Here is a 24,784-nt window from a genome sequence, read left to right as displayed (position 1 = left end):
CCACCATCACCATCACCATTCCCACCCCCACCACGTGATCGCAACTTCTACTGTAGTGTGGATGGCCGTTGGCTCGCTAGAAGCTCTTCCGCCCTTTGACAGGTCTTGTTTTTGGTCCTGCTGGGGGTCCACAGCCCCCTCCTCACCTGGCAAACCAGGTGGGGGAAGACGGTTTAGTCGCCGATTATCCGACCATGGGGCAGATAGCACGGGATTGCATGGTACCCGTAGCGGGGGGAACTCCCCCCGACCTGACCTCAGCACAGTTCTGGTCTACATGTAATAGAATACAAAGACATTGGTTAAGACACCAGATATATGCCCTGCATATACTTTGATATTTTTGTGTGCGTGTGAATGAATCAATGTTCTGTGAACCTTGCATGCCCATTATTCATTCCACCCATTGCTGTACTCCATTCAATGGACAAGTCTGCATCTTAATCTTACCAATACTAGCATGCAATGTTTACACCGCGCATCAGACCGTAGTCTCGCACTGTTTCAGTTTGCTGCCGTTTGTTTGTTGAACAAGGTGTAAGATATTAATGACTGTCTGTGGCTGGGGTTAAAGAAGCCTCTCTCTCTTTCTGCCTCAGGGTGAGCCAGGACCCGCCGGAGAGGATGGACCTCAAGGGAAAGACGGAGTCAAGGTATAGCTGTCCCGTAGGGTCGGTCACGGGAGCCCCTTCCCAGCAGTGAGGGCCAGAGGGCTGGATACTTATAGAGTGATACAGTGTGGAAACAGGCCGTTCATCCCAACTTGCCCACACCAACCAACATGCCCCATCTACACTAGTCCCACCTGCCCACACCAACCAACATGCCCCATCTACACTAGTCCCACCTGCCCACACCAACCAACATGCCCCATCTACACTAGTCCCATCTGCCCACAGACCAACATGCCCCATCTACACTAGTCCCACCTGCCCACACCAACCAACATGCCCCATCTACACTAGTCCCACCTGCCCACAGACCAACATGCCCCATCTACACTAGTCCCACCTGCCCACAGACCAACATGCCCCATCTACACTAGTCCCACCTGCCCACACCAACCAACATGCCCCATCTACACTAGTCCCACCTGCCCACAGACCAACATGCCCCATCTACACTAGTCCCACCTGCCCACACCAACCAACATGCCCCATCTACACTAGTCCCACCTGCCCACAGACCAACATGCCCCATCTACACTAGTCCCACCTGCCCACACCAACCAACATGCCCCATCTACACTAGTCCCACCTGCCCACAGACCATCATGCCCCATCTACACTAGTCCCACCTGCCCACACCAACCAACATGCCCCATCTACACTAGTCCCACCTGCCCACAGACCAACATGCCCCATCTACACTAGTCCCACCTGCCCACACCAACCAACATGCCCCATCTACACTAGTCCCACCTGCCCACAGACCAACATGCCCCATCTACACTAGTCCCACCTGCCCACACCAACCAACATGCCCCACCTACACTAGTCCCACCTGCCCACAGACCAACATGCCCCATCTACACTAGTCCCAGCTGCTCACACCAACCAACATGCCCCATCTACACTAGTCCCACCTGCCCACAGACCAACATGCCCCATCTACACTAGTCCCACCTGCCCACAGACCAACATGCCCCATCTACACTAGTCCCACCTGCCCACACCAACCAACATGTCCCATCTACACTAGTCCCACCTGCCCACAGACCAACATGCCCCATCTACACTAGTCCCACCTGCCCACAGACCAACATGCCCCATCTACACTAGTCCCACCTGCCCACAGACCAACATGCCCCATCTACACTAGTCCCACCTGCCCACACCAACCAACATGCCCCATCTACGATAGTCCCACCTGCCCACACCAACCAACATGTCCCATCTACACTAGTCCCACCTGCCCACACCAACCAACATGTCCCATCTACTCTAGTCCCACCTGCCCACACCAACCAACATGCCCCATCTACACTAGTCCCACCTGCCCATAGACCAACATGCCCCATCTACACTAGTCCCACCTGCCCACACCAACCAACATGTCCCATCTACACTAGTCCCACCTGCCCACACCAACCAACATGTCCCATCTACACTAGTCCCACCTGCCCACGACCAACCAACATGCCTCATCTACACCAGTCCCATCTGCCCACAGACCAACATGCCCCATCTACACTAGTCCCACCTGCCCACACCAACCAACATGCCCCATCTACACTAGTCCCACCTGCCCACGGACCAACATGTCCCATCTACACTAGTCCCACCTGCCCACACCAACCAACATGCCCCATCTACACTAGTCCCACCTGCCCACAGACCAACATGCCCCATCTACACTAGTCCCACCTGCCCACAGACCAACATGCCCCATCTACACTAGTCCCACCTGCCCACACCAACCAACATGCCCCAACTACACTAGTCCCACCTGCCCACAGACCAACATGCCCCATCTACACTAGTCCCACCTGCCTACACCAACCAACATGTCCCATCTACACTAGTCCCACCTGCCCACAGACCAACATGCCCCATCTACACTAGTCCCACCTGTCCACAGACCAACATGCCCCATCTACACTAGTCCCACCTGCCCACACCAACCAACATGCCCCATCTACGATAGTCCCACCTGCCCACACCAACCAACATGCCCCATCTACACTAGTCCCACCTGCCCACAGACCAACATGTCCCATCTACACTAGTCCCACCTGCCCACAGACCAACATGTCCCATCTACACTAGTCCCACCTGCCCACAGACCAACATGTCCCATCTACACTAGTCCCACCTGCCCACAGACCAACATGCCCCATCTACACCAGTCCCACCTGCCCACAGACCAACATGTCCCATCTACACTAGTCCCACCTGCCCACACCAACCAACATGCCTCATCTACACTAGTCCCACCTGCCCACACCAACCAACATGCCTCATCTACACTAGTCCCACCTGCCCACAGACCAACATGCCCCATCTACACTAGTCCCACCTGCCCACACCAACCAACATGCCTCATCTACACTAGTCCCATCTGCCCACAGACCAACATGCCCCATCTACACTAGTCCCACCTGCCCACGGACCAACATGTCCCATCTACACAAGTTCCACCTGCCCACTCTTGGCCCATATCCCTCCAAACCTGTCCTATCCATGTACCTGTCCAAATGTTTTTTATATGTTGTTATACTACCAGCCTCAACTACCTCCTCTGGCAGCTCGTTCCATGCACCCATCACCCTTTATGGAAAAAACTTGTCTCTTGTGTTGGTACTAAATCTTTCCCCCATCACCATAACTCTATGCCCTCTGGTTCTTGATTCCCCGATCTATTCCTCTCATGATTGTGTCCACCTCTATAAGATCATCCCTCATCCTCCTGCGCTCCCGGGAGTAAAGTCCTAGCCCGCTCAATTTCTCCCTGTGTCTCAGGCCCTCGAGCCTTGGCAACATCCTTGTAAATCTTCCCCGCACCCCTTCCAGCTTGACGACATCGTTCCTGCAACAGGGTGACCAAAACTGAACGCAATACTCTAAATGCGGCAACTGTAAGACATTAGACAATAGGTGCAGGAGTAGGCCTTTCGGCCCTTCGAGCCAGCGCCGCCATTCAATGTGATCATGGCTGATCATCCACAATCAGTACCCCGTTCCTGCCTTCTCCCCATATCCCCTGACTCCGCTATCTTTAAGAGCCCTATCTAGCTCTCTCTTGAAAGTATCCAGAGAACCGGCCTCCACTGCCCTCAGAGGCAGAGAATTCCACAGACTCACCACTCTCTGTGTGAAAAAGTGTTTCCTCATCTCCGTCCTAAATGGCTTACCCCTTATTCTTAAACTGTGGCTCCTGGTTCTGGACTCCCCCAACATCGAGAACATGTTTCCTGCCTCTAGCGTGTCCAAACCCTTCACAATCTTATATGTTTCAATAAGATCACCTCTCATCCTTCTAAACTCCAGAGTATACAAGCCCAGCCGCTCCATTCTCTCAGCATATGACAGTCCCGCCATCCCGGGAATTAACCTGGTAACGTGACGTCCCAACTTGCATCCTCAATACTCTGGCTGATGAATCTGGACAATGAGTCAGGGTGAGGGTGCGGGTTGGTCTCGATCGACCTTTTGTGCCCATGAACCTACTTGGCGTGGGAACATAATGACACAGCCACACGTACAGAGGTGCCGTGAGCAACAGAACGACCAAAGGTTTCCTCAAAGAGTCTGGTGGTCTTTGAGGTGGAATGGGGCAGGGGAGAGGGAGTACCTCAGAGCCCAGGCCACTGAAGGAGCTCCCGGGGATAAATCACATGGTCACAGGGAGAACGTGCAAACTCCACACAGACAGCTCTGAAGGTCAGGATGGAAGCCGGGTGTGTGGCTCGGTGAGGTGTTGTTGAGGTACGTCGCCTCTAATCCACACCTGTCCCATTACACAGGGCGATCCCGGCAATGAGGGCCCTGGAGGCGAGGGGGGAGATCGAGGTGACGGCGGAGTGCGGGGCACTGCCGGAAGTCCCGGCACTCCTGGAATCAACGGCTTGCTGGTGAGTGGCGGAGATATCTGCTGTGTGCTCCCACAATGCAGTGTGGTAATAAATCAGGAGCAGAATTAGTCCATCAAGTCTACTCCGCCATTCAACCATGGCTGATCTATCTATCCCTCTCAACCCCATTCTCCTGCCTTCTCCCCATAACCCCCCACACCCGTACTGATCAACTATCTCTGTTTTAAAAATACCCAAAACTTGGCCTCCACCACGGTCTGGCAAAGAATTCCACAGATTCACCACCCTCTGACTAAAGAAATTACTCCTCATCTCCTTTTGTCCTTTTATTCTGAGGCTGTGGCCTCTGGTCCTAGACTCTCCCAGTAGAGGCAACATCCTGGAGAGAGAGAATGAGAGAGAGCGTTCCAGTACTGAGCACCCAGCCTCCGTCCACATGTTGCCATTCAGCCGGGCTCCGGGTAATACTGATTCATGTCAGCAACACACAGAGTGCTGGAGTAACTCAGCGGGTCAGGCAGCAGCTGTGGAGAACATGGATAGGTGACGTTTCACAGAGTGCTGGAGTAACTCAGCGGGTCAGGCAGCATCTGTGGAGAACATGGATAGGTGACGTGGATGGGTGGATGCCTGGTACGCGCTGCCAGGGGTGGTGGTGGAAGCAGATACCATAGTGGACCACTGTGGTGTTGAAGGGGCTTTTACATAGGCACATGGATATGCAGGGATGTGGACCACGTGCAGACAGAGGTGATTCGGTTAACGGCATCATATTTAGCACGGACATTGTGGGCCGAAGGGTCTGTTCCTGTGCTGTATCCAAATGCTTCTGTTGATCATTGTAATATTGGAGCTGCAGTGCATGTTGGACATGAACTGAACCGTTCTGTTTCTCTTCCCACAGGGGCCAGAGGGGACGCAAGGGAAACGTGGACAACAAGGTCGCGCGGGAAGAAAGGTGCCAAGATTGTTGGATTCTCATATGTCCCAAATACAATGACATTCTTACTGAATGTGTGAATGGATGGATGGATGATGGATGGATGATGGTTGGATGGATGATGGATGGATGATGGTTGGATGGATGATGGATGATGGTTGGATGGATGATGGATGGATGATGGTTGGATGGATGATGGATGGATGATGGATGGATGGATGGATGATGGATGGATGATGGTTGGATGGATGGATGGATGATGGATGGATGGATGATGGATGGATGGATGATGGTTGGATAGATGATAGATGGATGGATGATGGTTGGATGGATGGATGATGGTTGGATGGATGGATGGATGATGGTTGGATGGATGGATGATGGTTGGATGATGGATGGATGGATGGATTATGGATGCATGATGGTTGGATGGATGGATGATGGATGGATGGATGATGGTTGGATGATGGATGGATGGATGATTGGATGGATGATGGATGGATGATGGTTGGATGATGGATGGATGGATGGATGATGGTTGGATGGATGATGGATGGATGGATGATGGATGGATGGATGGATGATGGTTGGATGATGGATGGATGGATGGATGATGGTTGGATAGATGATGGATGGATGATGGATGGATGGATGATGGTTGGATGGATGATGGTTGGATGGATGGATGGATGATGGTTGGATGGATGATGGATGGATGATGGATGGATGATGGATGATGGTTGGATGGATGATGGATGGATGGATGATTGATGGTTGGATGGATGGATGATGGTTGGATGGATGGATGGATGGATGATGGATGGATGGATGGATGATGGTTGGATGGATGATGGATGGATGATGGTTGGATGGATGATGGTTGGATGGAAGATGGTTGGATGGATGGATGATGGTTGGATGGATGATGGATGGATGGATGGATGATGGATGGATGGATGATGGTTGGATGGATGATGGTTGGATGGATGGATGGATGATGGTTGGATGGATGGATGATGGTTGGATAGATGGATGGATGGATGATGGATGGATGGATGATGGTTGGATGGATGATGGTTGGATGGATGGATGGATGATGGTTGGATGGATGGATGGATGATGGTTGGATGGATGGATGATGGTTGGATGGATGGATGGATGATGGATGGATGATGGTTGGATGGATGGATGGATGATGGATGGATGATGGATGGATGGATGGATGATGGATGGATGGATGGATGGATGGATGGATGATGGTTGGATGGATGATGGTTGGATGGATGGATGGATGATGGTTGGATGGATGGATGATGGTTGGATGGATGGATGGATGGATGGATGATGGTTGGATGGATGGATGGATGATGGTTGGATGGATGATGGTTGGATGGATGGATGGATGATGGTTGGATGGATGGATGGATGATGGTTGGATGGATGGATGGATGATGGTTGGATGGATGGATGGATGGATGATGGTTGGATGGATGGATGGATGATGGATTGATGGATGATGGATGGATGATGGTTGGATGGATGGATGATGGATGATGGATGGATGGATGATGGTTGGATGGATGGATGGATGGATGGATGGATGGATGATGGATGGATGGATGGATGATGGTTGGATGATGGATGGATGGATGGATGATGGATGGATGATGGTTGGATGGATGGATGATGGATGGATGATGGTTGGATGGATGGATGGATGGATGATGGATGGATGATGGATGGATGATGGATGATGGATGGATGGATGATCAGTACCCCGTTCCTGCCTTCTCCCCATATCCCCTGACTCTGCTATTTTTAAGAGCCCTATCTAGCTCTCTCTTGAAAGCATTCAGAGGACCTGCCTCCACCGCCCTCTGAGGCAGAGAATTCCACAGACTCACCACTCTCTGTGAGAAAAGGTGTTGCCTCATCTCCGTTCTAAATGGCTTAAATATTCTTAAAACTCGGCAAAACTCTTAAATCTCTGTGTCAAGGTGGTACACACCATGTTTAGTTCAGTTAGGAGATACAGCGCTGAAACAGGCCTTTTGTCCCCACCGAGTCCGGGCTGACCTGCTTCCTGACACAACCAAGCATCCGCAATGTCCTGTTTTTCTGTCTACAGGGAAAGAAGGGCCCGCAGGGGTCTGCAGGGGAGCAGGGCGAGCCCGGAGAGCGAGGGAGACCAGGCGACCAGGGGCCGAAGGGAGTGCGCGGGACGCGGGGAGCCACGGTAAGTATCTACACTGATTGTCACACACGGCGCTGGAGGCCAAGTCATTGGCTCTTTGTAAAGCGGATATTGACAAATTCTTGTGTAGGAAGGAACTGCACATGCTGGTTTACACTGAAGATAGACACAAAATGCTGGAGTAACTCAGCGGGACAAGCAACATCTCTGGAGAGAAGGAATGGGTGATGTTTCGGGTCGAGACCCTTCTTCAGACCTGTCTATTCCTGCAGTTTCTCGTCCATTCCTTCTCTCCAGAGATGCTGCCTGACCCGCTGAGTTACTCCAGCATTTAATGTCTAACTTCGGTGTAAACCAGCATCTGCAGTTCCTTCCTACACAATGGTGGCACGGTGGTGCAGTGGTATTGCTGCCTTACAGCGCTTACAGTGCCAGACACCTGGGTTTGATCCCGACCACGAGAGCTGTCTGTATGGAGTTTGCACGTTCTCCGCGTGACCTGCGTGGTTTTCTCAGAGATCTTCGGTTTCCTCCCACACTCCAAAGACGTGCAGGTTTGTAGGTTAATTGGCTTGGTGTAAATGTAAAATTGTCCCTGGTGTGTGTAGGATAGTGTTAGTGTGCGGGGATCGCTGGTCGGCACGGACTCGGTGGGGACAAAGGGTCAGTTTCCACGCTGTATCTCCAAACTAAACTAAACATGGTGTGTCGCACCCTGATACAGAGTTGTGCAGCCACTCTGCTGATGTTATGTGTAGAGGTGAGCCAAGGACCAGCTCTCATGATGCCATTCACAGCTCATCGCACGCTCACTTCATGTTGACTCTTGCCACTGTTTATCACTGTGAATACTCTGTATGTAAATCCTCATCCTGTGGTCTAGTGCAGGCAAGTACACGTCAGACCTGACACTCAATTTCTGAAGATCTTTCCTGGTCCCAGCACACCGATGCAATTATAAATAAGGCACATCAGCACCTCTACTTCCTGAGAAGATTACAGAGAGTCAGTATGTCAAGGAGGACTCTCTCAAACGTCTACAAGTGCACAGTAGAGAGCATGCTGACTGGCTGCATCGTGGCCTGGTTCAGCAACTTGAGCATCTAGGAGCGGAAAGGATGCAGAAAGTTGTGACCACTGCCCAGTCCATCACCGGCTCTGACCTCCCCACCATCGAAGGGATCTATCGCAGTTGGTGCCTCAAAAAGGCAGCCAACATCATCAAAGACCCACACCATCCTGGCCACACACTCATCTCTCCGTTGCCATCGGGTAGAAGGTACAGGAGCTTGAAATCTAGAACATCCAGGTTTAGAAACAGCTTCTCCCCCACAGCCATCAGGCTATTAAACACAACATCAAACAAACTCTGAACTATAACAGTCTATTATTACTATTGCACTTTATCTGTTTATTTATTGTGTATATATATGGTCTATGGTATATAGACACACTGAACTTTTATCTCCTGTTTACATATTCTGTTGTGCTGCAGCAAGCAAGAATTTCATTGTCCTATCTGGGACACATGACAATAAACTCTCTTGACTATTGACTCATGGTGCCAGGAACTATTTGTCAAGGCTCAACAATATTTCATTGCCATTTTGTACTGGCAACAGAACAATGAATTTCTACTTGCTGCATCTTAACGGATCCTTAACACACAATAACACTCAGATAAATGAACAATGATCAGAGTAACACGATAAATTAATAACCATAATGCAGTGACCATAATAGTGCAACACTGGAGTTGCTGAGGTTAGTGTTGTGCAGTGTTCAACAGCCTGATGGTTGTTGGGAAGAAGCTGTTCTTGAACCTGGAGGTCACGGTTTTCAGGCTCCTGTACCTTCTTCCCCATGGCAGCAGTGAGATGAGAGCGTGGCCAGGGTGGTGTGGGTCTCTGGCTGTCTTTTTGAGGCAGCGCCTCCTGTAGATCCCTTCGATGGTGGGGGGGTCAGTACTGTGATGGACCTTCGATGGTGGGGAGGTCAGTACTGTGATGGGCCCTCGACGGTGGGGAGGTCAGTACTGTGATGGACCTTCGATGGTGGGGGGGTCAGTATTGTGATGGACCTTCGATGGTGGGGGGGTCAGTACTGTGATGGACCTTCGATGGTGGGGAGGTCAGTACTGTGATGGACCTTCGATGGTGGGGAGATCAGTACTGTGATGGACCTTCGATGGTGGGGAGGTCAGTACTGTGATGGACTGGGCAGTGGCCACCGTTCTCACCTTCAGTGCGTTCACTACCGTACATCTGCAGAATTTCGAATCGATCTAATGTATCTCCTCAACCCTCTGAAGAAGTAGGGATTGGAGACGTGTAAAGCACAGCGCACACAAAGCGATAAGTGAATAACATGTACAATGGACTTCTACTCCAAACTGAGGGCGGCACGGTGGTGCAGCGGGTAGAGCTGCTGCCTTACAGCGCCAGGGACCCGGGTTCCATCCTGACTACGGGTGCTGTCTGTATGGAGTTTGCACGTTCTCCCCGTGACCGCGTGGGTTTTCTCCGGGTGCTCCAGTTTCCTCCCGCACTCCAAAGACGTGCAGGTTTTCGGTTAATTGGCTTCTGTAAATTGTCCCTAGTGTGTAGGATAGTGTTAGTGTACGGGGTGATCGTTGGTCGGCATGTACTCGTTGGGCTGAAGGGCCTGTGTCGGCACTGTTTCCCTCAACTAGAAACATCAACATCAGCATGCTGCAGTGATTATCTCTGTTTTTCTAGGGACTTCCTGGAATGATGGGTCCAACGGGAGAATCAGGACTCGTGGGATATCATGTGAGTGATATTGTGTACAAGAGCATGAGAGGAATGGATCAGTCACCACATACAGTCTCTTGCCCAGAGTAGGGGAATCGCGGACCAGAGGACATATGTTTGTGAATGGGGAAAGATTTAATAGGAATCTGAGAGGTAACTTTTTCACACAAAAGGGTGGTGGGTGCCTGTAACGAGCTGCCAGAGGAGGTAGTTGAGGCTGGGACTATCCCAACGTTTAAGATACATTTAGACAGGTTCATGGATAGGGAGAGGGTTTAGAGGGATTTGGGCCAAACACAGGTGGGACTAATGTAGATGGGTAGTTTGTTGTCATGGGCAAGTTGGGCCGAAGGGCCTTTTCTGCTAAGGAAGTGTATGACTCTAAATATCCCAAGGAGCTATGCTGGAAAGTTACCAAACAAAATCCAACACCAGGTCCCAAACTGGAGCAGGTGATGGAGACTGGGGAAAGGAGGGAGGATTGATGGAGGGGGATTCACAGAGGAAGAGAGAGGTGGAGAGGGGAAGAGATGTGGGGAGGGAGGTGCTGGTGTGGGAGATCGACCAGGGTGGGGTTACCTGGGCTTGCGGCCTTGAGTTACAGGGGGGGTGGAGAGGCTGGGACTTTGTCCTGTGGAGTGCAGGAGGCTGAGGGGTGACATGACTGAGGTGTACAAGATCACGAGGGGCACGGATACAATGAACAATCACAGTCTTTGTCCCAGGGTAGAGGATTCTAAAACTAGAGGATGCAGGGTTAAGGTGAGAGGGGGGAGAGTCAAGAGGGACCCCAGGGGCAACTTTTCATTCGGTATCTGGAACGAGCTGCCAGAGGAGGCTGTGGAAGCGCGTACAAATGTGACATTGGTCGGCACGCAACAAAAGCTTTCCACTCCACCTTGGTACACGTGACAACAAACTAAACTAAACACTTGGACATATATTGTACAGGAAGGGTTTAGAGGCCAATGGCCAAGTGCAGGCAAATGGGGCCTAGCCTAGAATGCCAAGTTGGCATCGATGAAAGTGGGCCGAAGGGCCTGTTTCCTTGCTGTACCTCTCTGTGACTATGCCCAATGTTTCCCTCTCAGGGCCACACTGGACCGGCGGGTGCTCAGGGCCCACCTGGACCCAAGGGCGAGAAGGTACGTCAAAGAGGAGCGGGAGAAATGTGTGAAAGATGGGGGGGATGGAGGGCGATGGGGAACTGGCACAGAAGAGGAGATGAGGCCTGGGGCAGATCAGCCCTGATCACGGTGGGGGTAGGACAAGCTGGAGGGGCCGAGTGGTCTGGGGTAGATCAGCCCTGATCACGGTGGGGTTGGGACAAGCTGGAGGGGCCGAGTGGCCTGGGGCAGATCAGCCCTGATCACGGTGGGGGTAGGACAAGCTGGAGGGGCCGAGTGGCCTGGGGTAGATCAGCCCTGATCACGGTGGGGGTGGGACAAGCTGGAGGGGCCGAGTGGCCTGGGGTAGATCAGCCCTGATCACGGTGGGGGTGGGACAAGCTGGAGGGGCCGAGTGGCCTGGGGTAGATCAGCCCTGATCACGGTGGGGGTGGGACAAGCTGGAGGGGCCGAGTGGCCTGGGGTAGATCAGCCCTGATCACGGTGGGGTTGGGACAGGCTGGAGGGGCCGAGTGGCCTGGGGTAGATCAGCCCTGATCACGGTGGGGGTGGGACAAGCTGGAGGGGCCGAGTGGTCTGGGGTAGATCAGCCCTGATCACGGTGGGGTTGGGACAGGCTGGAGGGGCCGAGTGGTCTGGGGTAGATCAGCCCTGATCACGGTGGGGGTGGGACAGGCTGGAGGGGCCGAGTGGCCTGGGGTAGATCAGCCCTGATCACGGTGGGGGTGGGACAAGCTGGAGGGGCCGTGTGGTCTGGGGAAGATCAGCCATGATCACGGTGGGGGTGGGACAAGCTGGAGGGGCCGAGTGGCCTGGGGTAGATCAGCCCTGATCACGGTGGGGGTGGGACAGGCTGGAGGGGCCGAGTGGTCTGGGGTAGATCAGCCCTGATCACGGTGGGGGTGGGACAAGCTGGAGGGGCCGAGTGGCCTGGGGTAGATCAGCCCTGATCACGGTGGGGGTGGGACAAGCTGGAGGGGCCGAGTGGCCTGGGGTAGATCAGCCCTGACCATGGTGGGGGTGGGACAAGCTGGAGGGGCCGAGTGGTCTGGGGCAGATCAGCCCTGATCACGGTGGGGGTGGGACAAGCTGGAGGGGCCGAGTGGCCTGGGGCAGATCAGCCCTGACCATGGTGGGGGTGGGACAAGCTGGAGGGGCCGAGTGGCCTGGGGTAGATCAGCCCTGACCATGGTGGGGGTAGGACAAGCTGGAGGGGCCGAGTGGCCTGGGGTAGATCAGCCCTGATCACGGTGGGGGTGGGACAAGCTGGAGGGGCCGAGTGGCCTGGGGTAGATCAGCCCTGATCACGGTGGGGTTGGGACAAGCTGGAGGGGCCGAGTGGTCTGGGGCAGATTAGCCCTGATCACGGTGGGGGTGGGACAGGCTGGAGGGGCTGAGTGGCCCGCTGCTTCTCCTGTAATGAACACCCAGCAGATGTGACAATAGACAGCAGACAATAGGTGCAGGAGTAGGCCATTCGGCCCTTCGAGCCAGCACCGCCATTCAATGTGATCATGGCTGATCATCCCCAATCAGTACCCCGTTCCTGGCTTCTCCCCATATTCCCTGACTCCGCTATTTTTAAGAGCCCTATCTAGCTCTCTCTTGAAAGCATCCAGAGAACTGGCCTCCACCTCCCTCTGAGGCAGAGAATTCCACAAACTCACCACTCTCTGTGAGAAAAAGTGTTTCCTCGTCTCCGTTCTAAATGGCTTACTCCTTATTCTTAAACTATTGCCCCTGGTTCTGGGCTCCTCCAACATCGGGAACATGTTTCCTGCCTCTAGTGTGTGGATCTGGATCCACATCTGGATCTGGTTACAACAGCTGGATGTCCCTCCATGCATTCATTTCAACCAAACACTTGGAACACCAAACGTAAACAAAATATTACAGTCTTCTTGTACTTTAACTATTTCAAGGAACAGGGGAGGCAGCACAGAGGCTCAGCGGGTACAGCCACTGCCTCACAGCGCCAGAGGCCCAGGGTTCAATCCCGACCTAGGGTGCTGCCTGTGTGGAGTTTGCACGTTCTCCCCGTGACCGCGTGGGTTTTCTCCAAGACCTTCGGTGTCCTCCCACAATCCAAAGACGTACAGGTTTGTAGGTTAATTGGCTTGGTGTATGTGTAAATTGTCCCTAGTGTGTGTAGGGCAGTGTTAAATATATTCTCCTTACATTCGACCTGTCAAAGTGCAACACCTCACAGTTGCTAGGGTTTAATTCCATCTGCCATTTCTCTAAAAATGTTCCCGATGTTGGGGGAGTCCAGAACCAGGGGCCACAGTTTAAGAATAAGGGGTAAGCCATTTAGAACGGAGACGAGGAAACATTTTTTCACAGAGAGTTGTGAGTCTGTGGAATTCTCTGCCTCAGAGGGCGGTGGAGGCCGGTTCTCTGAATACTTTCAAGAGAGAATTAGATAGAGGTCTTAAAGATAGCGGAGTCAGGGGATATGGGGAGAAGGCAGGAACGGGGTACTGATTGGGGATGATCAGCCATGATCACATTGAATGGGGGTGCTGGCTTGATAGGCCGAATGGCCTACTCCTGCACCTATTGTCTATTGTCTATTGCCTGCGTGGAGTTTGCACGTTTTCCCCATGACCGCTAGGGTTTCCTCCAGTTTCCTCCCACGTCCCAAAGACGTACTGGGTGAATTGTGGGGGGGGGGGTGAGAACAAAGGAGGACCCGGCATAGGGGAACCACCACGCGAGTGAGGGGGGGGGGGGGGGGGGGAAATAAAGGGGAACCTGGACAGACACATATTGATGGAGTAATTCAGCGGGACAGGCAGCATCTCTGGAGAGAAGGAATGGGTGAGGTTTTTGGTCGAGGCCCTTCTTCAGACTGATGTGGGGTTGGGGGGGGGGGGGGGGCTCTCGACCTGAAACGTCACCTATTCCTTCGCTCCATAGATGCTGCCTCACCCGCTGAGTTTCTCCAGCATTTTTGTCTACCTTCGATTTTTCCAGCATCTGCAGTTCCTTCTTAAACACCTGTGTTAAGCCTTCATCCTTCCATTGCAGGGCTATCCCGGAGAGGACAATCATCTCCCTGGACTACCTGGGCATCGAGGTGAACCAGTAGGTCATTCTTTTAGTAGCAAATACTGTTCATCCTTTTCAAACCATGCTTTCAAGTTCCACGTCGGTATCTGTCCCGACACATTAAAGGATCCTCTGAGGATCCTTCAGTGCTTCTACTGTGGGGCTGTAGAAAGCATCTTGTCCGGCAACATCTCAATCTGGTTTGGGAACTGCTCTGCCCAGGACAGGAAGGCTCTGCAGAGAGTAGTGCGTTTGGCCCAACGCACCATGGGAACTACACTCATCCCCCTGCAGGAACTATACACCAGGAGGTGCAGATCCAGAGCCAGCAACATTATGGGGGACCCCTACCCCCCCAGCAACGGACTGTTCCAGCTGCTACGGTCAGGCAAACGCCTCCGCTGTCACGCTGTGTAAACAGAGAGGATGAGACGGAGTTTCTTCCCACCGGCCGTCAGGACTAAACTCTTATCTCACCAGCGACTCATTTACTGTTGTGTTGTGTCTTTTAAAAAAATTGTTTTTCAAAAATGTAAATACTGGTTCTGTTCTGTTCTGTTCTGTTTTTGCACAATCCACAGGCATTGCCACTTTCATTTCACTGCACATCTTGTATGTGTATGTGGCAAATAAAGTTGACTTGACATTACCTGCCCCTTGCTCAAAGAATCTGCCCGGACCTGCTCAGACCGGCAACTTTCAGACAGTTTAAGGATTGTAACGACACAAACAGTGCCGCGCTGTGCAGAGAATACGATTCAGGAGCGTTTGTCGGCACTGGGCCTTGTTGCAGTTTAGAAGGACGAGTGGGACCTCATTGAAACGTACAGAATAGTGAAAGGCCTGGATAGAGTGGATGTGGAGAGGATGTTTCCACTAGTGGGAGAGTCTCGGACCAGAGGGCACAGCCTCAGTCACAAGGATGTGCCTTTAGGAAGGAGATGAGGAGCAATTTTTTTAGTCAGAGGGTGGTGAATCTGTGGAGGCCAAGTCAGTGGATATATTTTAAGGCAGAGATAGATAGATTCTTGATTAGTGCGGGTGTCAGGGGCTTTGGGGAGAAGGCAGGAGAATGGGGTTAGGACGGAGAGATAGATCAGCCATGATTGAATAGCGGAGTGAACTTGATGGGCCGAATGGCCTAACCCTGCTCTTGTTACATGAACATTATTGACATTGGGAACCCAAAAGTGAAAAGCTTTTGTTGCGTGCTATCCAGTCAGCGGAAAGACTATACATGATTACAATCGAGCCGTCCACAGCGTATAGATACAGGATCAAGGGAATAACGTTTAGTGCAAGGTAAAGCCAGCAAAGACCGATCAAGGATAGTCCGTGGGTCACCAATGAGGTGAATGGGAGGTCAGGACCGCTCTCTAGTTGGTGAGAGGACGGTTCAGTTGCCTGATAACAGTCGGGAAGAAACTGTCCCTGAATCTGGAGGTGTGCGTTCGTTTTCACACTTCTGTACCTCTTGCCCGATGGGAGAGGGGAGAAGAGGCGGGGACAATGACATAATTATGTTGAACAATGGACTAAACGGTAACACAAGTCCAATGTGTGCCTGTACACACACACACATGTATATACGTGTACACATGGATACATTGCATCAGTGAGTGTGTGGGTTGGGTGTTTGGGTGGGGGTGGATGCGGGGAACACATGTGTTCTAGCTGTACTGTTCTCTGTCTCCCACAGGGTCCCGCCGGTCCACGCGGAGAGCGCGGTGAACCAGGGGCCCACGGCTACCAGGTAACCCGGTGACACCATGTAATTGGGCGGGGGGGCGGGGGGAGGGGTGGGTGCATGTGCCCGGTGGGGGGAGGGGCGGTGGGTGGGTGGGTGAATGTACCTGTGGGGGGGTGGGGAGGGGTGGGGGGGAGGGGCAGAGGGTGGGCGGGTGAATGTACCTGTGGGGGGTTGGGGAGGGGTGGGGGGGGGGGGGGGCGAGGGGGGGGTGTTGGGGGTGGGTTATGTTCCCCTCAGGGCTCAGCACAGCTAGGGCTGCTCTTCACTCATGTAGTTGCATCAAGCCCACAGCTCACAGACTGGCCCTTCGGCCCAACTCCTCCATGCCCACCAACTTGTTTAGGACAGAACTGCAGATGTTGGTTTACATCAAATTACACCACTTGTTGGTCAACGTAGTCTAGTGGGCCGAAGGGCCTGTTTCCACGCTGTATGTCTAAACTAGTGCGGTAGAGTTGCTGCCTTACAGCACTTTCAGCGCCAGAGACATGGGTTCCACCCCGACTCCAGGTGCTGTCTGTACGGAGTTTGGACGTTCTCCCCGTAACCGCGTGGGTTTTTCCAAGATCTGGGTTTCCTCCCACATTCCAAAGTGCAGGTTTGTAGGTTAATTGTCTTTCTATAAATGTAAATTGTCCCTAGTGTGAGTAGTTAATAGAGTCACAGAGTGATACAGCACGGAAACAGGCCCTTCGGCCCAACTTGCCCACACCGGCCAACAATGTCCCAGCTACACTTATCCCACCTGCCTGCGCTTGGTCCATATCCCTCCAAACCTGTCCTATCCATGTACCTGTCTAACTGTTTCTTAAACGTTGGGATAGTCCCAGCCTCAACTACCTCCTCTGGCAGCTTGTTCCATACACCCACCACCCTCTGTGTGGAAAAGTTGCCCCTCAGATTCCTATTAAATCTTTTCCCCTTCACCTTGAACCCATGTCCTCTGGTCCTCGATTCCCCTACTCTGGGCAAGAGACTCTGCGCATCTACCCGATCTATTCCTCTCATGATTTTAGACACCTTTATAAGATGTGTGGGGATCGCTGGTCAGCCCGGACTCGGTGGGCTGAAGGGCCTGTTTCCGTGCTGTATCTCTAAACTAAACTAGACTAAGTGAAACTGAACACTTGTGTTTTAACGTAGACCTGCCTCTTGAGGTTAGACTGCACAAGTGACAGGTGTGTCTTGAACCTCCTCCCTGTAGGGTCACGCTGGTGTACATGGACCAAGGGGCAATGTGGGCCAACAAGGCCAGCCGGTAAGAGTTCTTCACCACAATCTTCACCAAACAGTCCGACTGTTGCTCTTCAGCCGTGGAATGAGTCAAAACTCAAATGGAGTCAGGGGGGGGGGGGGGGGGGGGGGGTGGGGGTGGTGGAGAGCCGCACTGTGGGGTTGAGGGTAAGGGAGTGCCGCACTGTGGGGGGGTGGGGGTGGGTGCCGCACTGTGGGGGTGGGGTTGGGGGAGAGGGAGTGCCTCAGTCTACTCCATGAACCAGCCCGGGTACTCACTACATGCGTTGGTCCGTTCCAGGGCGATCCTGGCCAAAGTGGCACAGCAGGCGTGAAAGGCGAGAGAGGATGGAAGGTAGGTGCGTCTCTCACCCCCCCCACCCCCCAGGGTCACGCCAGTGGGCGCACAGCTGCGGCAAACATCAACAAAATGGTGGGGAAGTAGCCAGTGCGTTTAAACAGAGATAGGCAAACAGGCAAAGATCTCCCCGAGCTCCTGCAACTCACCATGAAGAAGACAAATGGAGGCACATAAATTATTACATGATAGGAGCAAAATTAGCCCATTCGGCCCATCAAGTCTACTCCACCATTCAATCACGGCTGATCTATCTCTCCCTCCTAACCTCATTCTCCTGCCTTCTCACCGTAACCCCTGACACCCGCACTAATCAAGAATCTATCTATCTCTGCCTTAAATATATCCACTGACTTGGCCTTCTGTAGGCAAAGGGGCAAATCCCCCAACCTCCTGTCTTCACCGGCCAGTGATGTGATGGTCACGGGGGTCTGGACCAATCGCTGACAAGTCCCGCCCCAGACCTGGTGGGCCTAAGGGCCTGTATGTCTAAACTATACTAAGTCCCTCATCTCCATTTTATCCCCCTCCTCACCTCCTCCGTTCCCTTCCACCCACATCCCTCATCCAACTTCACATTTCACTCCTCATCATGTCTCCATATCTGACCCCCTTTTGTCCCCTTGTCACCTCCAGCCTTTGTCACTCACTACACCCATCTGCCAAGCACCGCCCTCACCTGTATCCACCTATCACTCACCAGCCTTTGCCTCATTTCACCCCTTTTTCCATCTTTCTCCCCCCCCCCCGCCCCCTCTGCTCCATCAGTCTGAAGAAGGATCCCGATCGGAAATGTCACCGATCCTATCCCCCACAGATCCGCAAACTTCCTGATCCGCAAACTTCTTCCAGCACTTTGTGTTTTTACTCATGATTCCAATACACAATAGGTGCAGGAGGAGACCATTCAGCCCTTCGAGCCAGCACCGCCATTCAATGTGATCATGGCTGATCATCCCCAATCAGTACCCGTTCCTGCCTTCTCCCCATATCCCCTGACTCCACTATCTTTAAGAGCCCTATCTAGCTCTCTCTTGAAAGCATCCAAAGAACCGGCCTCCACCGCACTCTGAGGCAGAGAATTCCACAGACTCACAACTCTCTGTGAGAAAAAGATTTTCTTCTTCTCCGTTCTAAATGGCTTACCCCTTATTCTTAAACTGTGGCCCCTGGTTCTGGTCTCCCCCAACATCGGGAACATGTTTCCTGCCTCTAGCGTGTCCAAACCCTTAATAATCTTATATGTTTCAATGAGATGCCCTCTCATCCTTCTAAACTCCAGAGTGTACAAGCCCAGCCGCTCCATTCCATCAACAGATGATAGTCCCGCCATCCCGGGAATTAACCTGGTGAACCTACGATGCAGCGTCTGGTTTTGTGTAGTTTAGAGAGAGAGAGAGCATGGAAACTTGGCCCATCGAGTCCTTGCTAACCCATTCACGCTATTCTGTATTCTTTTGAAAATGGCGGTGCTGGCTCGAAGGGCCGAATGGTCTACTCCTGCACCTATTGTCTATTGTATTATCCCACATTCCCATCCACACCCTACACACCAGAGGACAATTTACAGAGGGCCAAATGACCTACAAACCCGCACGCCTGTGGGATGCAGTCACGGGTAGCGTGCAAACTCCACGCAGACTGCAGTTCCGTGAGTCTGCAGAATGTGCAGAGTGTGCAGAGTGCCCCAGGAGTCACAGAATCTGAGATGTATACCTCCACCGTTGCAGGGTTTGATGGGGAAAAAGGGAGCTCGTGGTGAAGCGGGATCTGCCAGTTTACCGGTGAGTAACTCTGTTCATCCACACGTACGTACCCACAAATACCTGCACACATGCGGCTGTGTTTAGTTTAACGATATTGGCACAAAATGCTGGAGTAACTCAGCGGGTCAGGCAGCATCTGTGGAGAACATGGATAGGTGACGTTTCACAGAGTGCTGGAGTAACTCAGCGGGTCAGGCAGCATCTGTGGAGAACATGGATAGGTGACGTTTCACAGAGTGCTGGAGTAACTCAGCGGGTCAGGCAGCATCTGTGGAGAACATGGATAGGTGACGTTTCACAGAGTGCTGGAGTAACTCAGCGGGTCAGGCAGCATCTGTGGAGAACATGGATAGATGACGTTTCACAGAGTGCTGGAGTAACTCAGCGGGTCAGGCAGCATCTGTGGAGAGAAGGAATGGGTGACGTTTTGGGTCGAGACCCTTCTTCAGACTGAGAGGCAGGGGACGGGGAGACTGGAGACATGGAAGGGTAAGGTGTGAAGGATCAAAGGAGTCGATGACCAAGGAAAATGTAGACTGGTTCATTGTTGGCTGTGGGGAAGGTGACAAGGACGTGTACAGTCAGAAAAGTGAGTCAGGTCAGTGAAACGTTTCTCACAGAGAGTTGTGAGCCTGTGGAATTCTCTGCCTCGGAGGGCGGTGGAGGCAGGTTCTCTGGATACTTCCAAGAGAGAACTAGATAGGGCTCTTAAAGATAGCGGAGTCAGGGGATATGGGGAGAAGGCAGGAACGGGGTACTGATTGGGGATGATCAGCCATGATCAAGGTGAATGGCAGTGCTGGGACCAAGGGCCGGATGTCCTACACCTGCACCTATTGTCTATTGATCTGGATAGGAAAGGTCGAGAGGGATAAGGGGCAAGTTAATCTACACAGATGGTGGTGGGGGCCAGGAATGGTGGGCCGAAGGGACAGTCCCTGTACTGTACTGTTGTGCTTCGTTCATGTTCTTCAACCTGGAGGTCACGATTTTCAGGCATTCTTCCCGATGGTAGCAGCGAGATGAGAGCGTGGCCAGGGTGGTGTGGGTGTCTGATGATGCTGGCGGTCTTTTTGAGGCAGCGCCTCCTATAGATCCCTTCAATGGTGGGGAGGTCAGTACTGTGATGGACCTTCGATGGTGGGGAGGTCAGTACTGTGATGGACCTTCGATGGTGGGGGGGTCAGTACTGTGATGGACCTTCGATGGTGGGGGGGTCAGTACTGTGATGGACCTTCGATGGTGGGGGGGTCAGTACTGTGATGGACCGGGCAGTGTTGACCACTCTCTGTCATCTCCTTTGTACTTGGACGTTTGAGTGGCTGAACCAGGCCGTAATACAACCAGTCAGTGTGTTCTCCATCTGTAGACAGAGTATTGCAGGAGGAACTCCAAGAGAAGTCCCAGCAGCCACCCACGCTCTGTGCTCACCGCAGCTTTACAACAACATGTGGCTATCTAATTGTCTTGCCTTACAGGGAATGACAGGTCCACCCGGTGCCAAAGGAGCGGTGGGATACCATGGACCAGGAGGGAATCCTGGGAGAGTTGGAAAACCGGGAATTCCTGGAATCCGTGGGCCATCTGTAAGTAAATCCTCTGCTCCAAATCTCCGCACTGGCCGTCAGACACAGTGACTAACATAGCGGCACGGTGGCGCAGCGGGTAGAGCTTCTGTCTCACAGTGCCTGAGACCCAGGTTCAATCCTGACCACGGGTGCTGTCTGTATGGAGTTTGTACCTTCTCCCCGTGACCGTGTGCGTTTCCTCCGGGTGCTCTGGACTCACCCCACACTCAAAGGGTGTGTAGGTTTGTAGGTTAATTGGCTTCTGTAAATTGTAAATAGTCCCCAGTGTATGAGAATGCTGGTGTGCGGGATGATCGCTGGTCGGCACTGTCTCTAAATTCTACTCCAGCACTCCGTGAAACGTCACCTATCCATGTTCTCCACAGATGCTGCCTGACCCGCTGAGTTACTCCAGCACTCCGTGAAACGTCACCTATCCATGTTCTCCACAGATGGTGCCTGACCCGCTGAGTTACTCCAGCACTCTGTGAAACGTCACCTATTCATGTTCTCCACAGATGCTGCCTGACCCGCTGAGTTACTCCAGCACTCTGTGAAACGTCACCTATTCATGTTCTCCACAGATGCTGCCTGACCCGCTGAGTTACTCCAGCACTCTGTGAAACGTCACCTATCCATGTTCTCCACAGAGTCTGAAGAAGGGTTTCGGCCCGAAACGTCGCCTATTTCCTTCGCTCCATAGATGCTGCTGCACCCACTGAGTTTCCCCAGTAATTTTGTGTACCTCCACAGATGCTGCCTGACCCGCTGAGTTATGGTGCAGCAGCATCTGTGGAGCTAAGTAATTGGGAACGTTTCGGGCCGAACCCCTTCTGGAAATAGGCAACGTTTCGAGCTGAAACCCGGAAGGGTTTCGGCCCGAAACGTTGCCTATTTCCTTAGCTCCATAGATGCTGCCTGACCCGCTGAGTTACTCCAGCACTCCGTGAAACGTCACCTATCCATGTTCTCCACAGATGCTGCCTGACCCGCTGAGTTACTCCAGCACTCTGTGAAACGTCACCTATCCATGTTCTCCACAGATGCTGCCTGACCTGCTGAGTTACTCCAGCACTCTGTGTTTTTGTTTGATGGTGCGTGTGACTGTGCTCTCCACAGGGGGACCTGGGTGATGTTGGAGTGACGGGCGTGGATGGAAGTCCTGGAGCGCAGGGAGCTCGTGGCGAACCCGGACCGGTGGGAAACAGTGGCCAACGTGGACCAAAGGTAACCAAACCCGACTGGTGGTTCACGGTTCACACACCGTGCCCTCGCCAGCTGACACGCAGATCCGTTCAGCTTATTGTCACGTGTACCGAGGTACAGTTGTGTGCTAACCAGTCAGCGGAAAGACAATACATGATTACGATTGAGCTGTGCACAGTGCACAGGATAAGGGAATTACATTTAAGTAAGTAAGTATGTTTATTGGCCAAGTATTCAAGTTTGCAGGAATTTGCCTTGGTGCTCCGCCCACAACATGACAAACAGTGACAGTTGCGAATGACTCAGAAAACCCTAAACATTAATAATAATAAAATATTAATGATAAAACACCATTGATCAAGCATGTGAACCAACAAAATACCAGAGCAAAAGGAGGCTACAGATTTTTGGCTGTTGAGTAGAGCTACTACTCGTGGATAAAAACTGTTTTTATGTCTGGCTGTGGCAGCTTTGACAGTCCGGAGTCGCCTTCCAGAGGGAAGTGATTCAAAGAGTTTGTGGCCAGGGTGAGACGGGTCAGAGATGATCTTGCCCGCTCGCTTCCTGGCCCTTGCAGTGTACAGTTCATCAATGGAGGGAAGGTTGCAGCCAATAACCTTCTCTGCTGATCGGACGATTCGCTTCAAGGTAAAGCCAGTAAAGTCCCATCAAGGATAGTGCGATGGATCTTCAGACAATCCCCACTCTACATCCATAAACCCCTGGCCCTCTAACTGTGCTGAGTGCTGCCGTAAACAACCCTCTATCAGGCAGCGCCCCCAACATTCATTGGTTTCATTGAGCTGCTGCCTCAAAACACCCGAGACAAGGGTTCAATCCTGACCTCGGGTGCTGTCTGTGTGTGGAAATTGCACCTTCTCCCCATGACCACGTGGGTTTCCTCTGGGTGCTCCGGTTTCCTCCCACATCCCAAAGACGTGCAAGTTTGCAGATTAATTGGCCCTCTGTAAATTGCCTCCAGTGTGCCCAGCAGTGTTTCTCAACCTTTTGACCCTTGCGGAACCCTTGAAATAATTTTCATGTCTCAGGGAACCCCTACATAAAAATTATTATATATCTTTATTAATCTCTTTCTTTCTCTTTCATAAACTTAAAGTTCATAAGGCCAACATAATATATTTTACTAATAACTGGTTTAAGCGAAAAGTTTATTGACAATGCAAAAGAAATAACTGAAATCAAACTGCTTGGTGAAGAGACCTCATCAGGAGGTTTTCATTCCAAAAAAATCAACCATATCTGTAACCACAAACAATAAAGATAAATAACCAGCATCATAAATAACACATTTAAACAGACAAAAACAGATAATAATTACCACAATAACTTAATTGTTGAAAAGGCATAAGATAAATCAAGGCTGATAAAAATGTTGGAGAAACTCAGCGGGTGAGGCAGCATGTATGGAGCAAAGGAATAGGTGACGTTTCGGGTCGAAACCCTTCTTCAGACCTTCTTCAGATTTTCCTTCAGACCTTCTTCAGATTTTTCCAGCTTCTGCAGTTCTTTCTTAGATAAATCAAGGCAATATGTCGTATGAACACTTAAACAAATAAAACTGACGCAAATAAAGGCAAACAGAAGAACTAACTTTGGAGGAGAGAGAAAGAGAGAGAGAGCGAGAGAGAGAGAGAGAGAGAGAGAGAGAGAGAGAGAGAGAGAGAGAGAGAGAAAACAACACACATAAACTTTTGATAAACTAACAAAAACGTACATAAATAAACTTTTGATAAACTAACAAAAATAAACATAAACATACTTAAATTTTTTAATTCATATAACATTCATAATTCATAAACCTTGCAGCAGAGGCAGAGGAGAGAGGTTGGAGTGTAAGGGTGTGTCCAGTGGAGGTGGGGTGCAGGGGCTTTGTAGTCAGTTCCACCGCAAGGCTCCTGAGGGAAGTAGGAGTCAGCGGGCAGGCACAAAGGAGGGCAATAAAAGAACTTGCCAATGCTGCCGAACGGAGCAGTCACTGGCTGTGGCTGAAGAGGAAAGATGCTGTCGGGGCTGCCACGTGACCAGCTAGAGGCTAACAACAAGACACACACCCAGGTCTGATCACCCTGCGGTGGGCCTGCCTCGTCTGAGGGTGTGTTGTGATAAAAGGCCGAAACACCCAGTGACGTTGAGGTACACAACTGAAGATGTGTCTGATTGGTAGCAAAATCACCTCGTGGTCATCCCCAAGAATGTCAATTGTAGTGAAATCTTAGGGATTGTAACACCCAGTCCTACTAAACAATCCAGAATGATGGGTAA

The 24,784-nt window shown here is 51.9% G+C and overlaps 1 protein-coding gene across 1 annotated transcript in view; it reads left to right on the top strand.

Moving 5' to 3' along the window:
• Positions 1-24,784, top strand: part of col24a1 (collagen type XXIV alpha 1 chain) — a 191,561-nt gene that overhangs the window by 136,767 nt on the left and 30,010 nt on the right. Inside the window, exons 36-48 of the mRNA XM_033029102.1 lie at positions 600-653; positions 4,466-4,573; positions 5,439-5,492; positions 7,603-7,710; positions 10,407-10,460; positions 11,534-11,587; positions 14,600-14,656; positions 16,320-16,373; positions 17,575-17,628; positions 17,905-17,958; positions 19,692-19,745; positions 21,206-21,313; positions 22,415-22,522. Coding sequence (XP_032884993.1) covers positions 600-653; positions 4,466-4,573; positions 5,439-5,492; positions 7,603-7,710; positions 10,407-10,460; positions 11,534-11,587; positions 14,600-14,656; positions 16,320-16,373; positions 17,575-17,628; positions 17,905-17,958; positions 19,692-19,745; positions 21,206-21,313; positions 22,415-22,522 — 921 coding nt within the window. The remainder of the gene's footprint in view (positions 1-599; positions 654-4,465; positions 4,574-5,438; positions 5,493-7,602; positions 7,711-10,406; positions 10,461-11,533; positions 11,588-14,599; positions 14,657-16,319; positions 16,374-17,574; positions 17,629-17,904; positions 17,959-19,691; positions 19,746-21,205; positions 21,314-22,414; positions 22,523-24,784) is intronic.

This window comes from Amblyraja radiata, chromosome 10 (genome assembly GCF_010909765.2).
Source record: "Amblyraja radiata isolate CabotCenter1 chromosome 10, sAmbRad1.1.pri, whole genome shotgun sequence".
NCBI classification, from domain to species: Eukaryota; Metazoa; Chordata; class Chondrichthyes; order Rajiformes; family Rajidae; genus Amblyraja; species Amblyraja radiata.
Note: the sequence above shows the minus strand (reverse complement) of the source record. Positions and strands in the feature narration are given on the sequence as shown.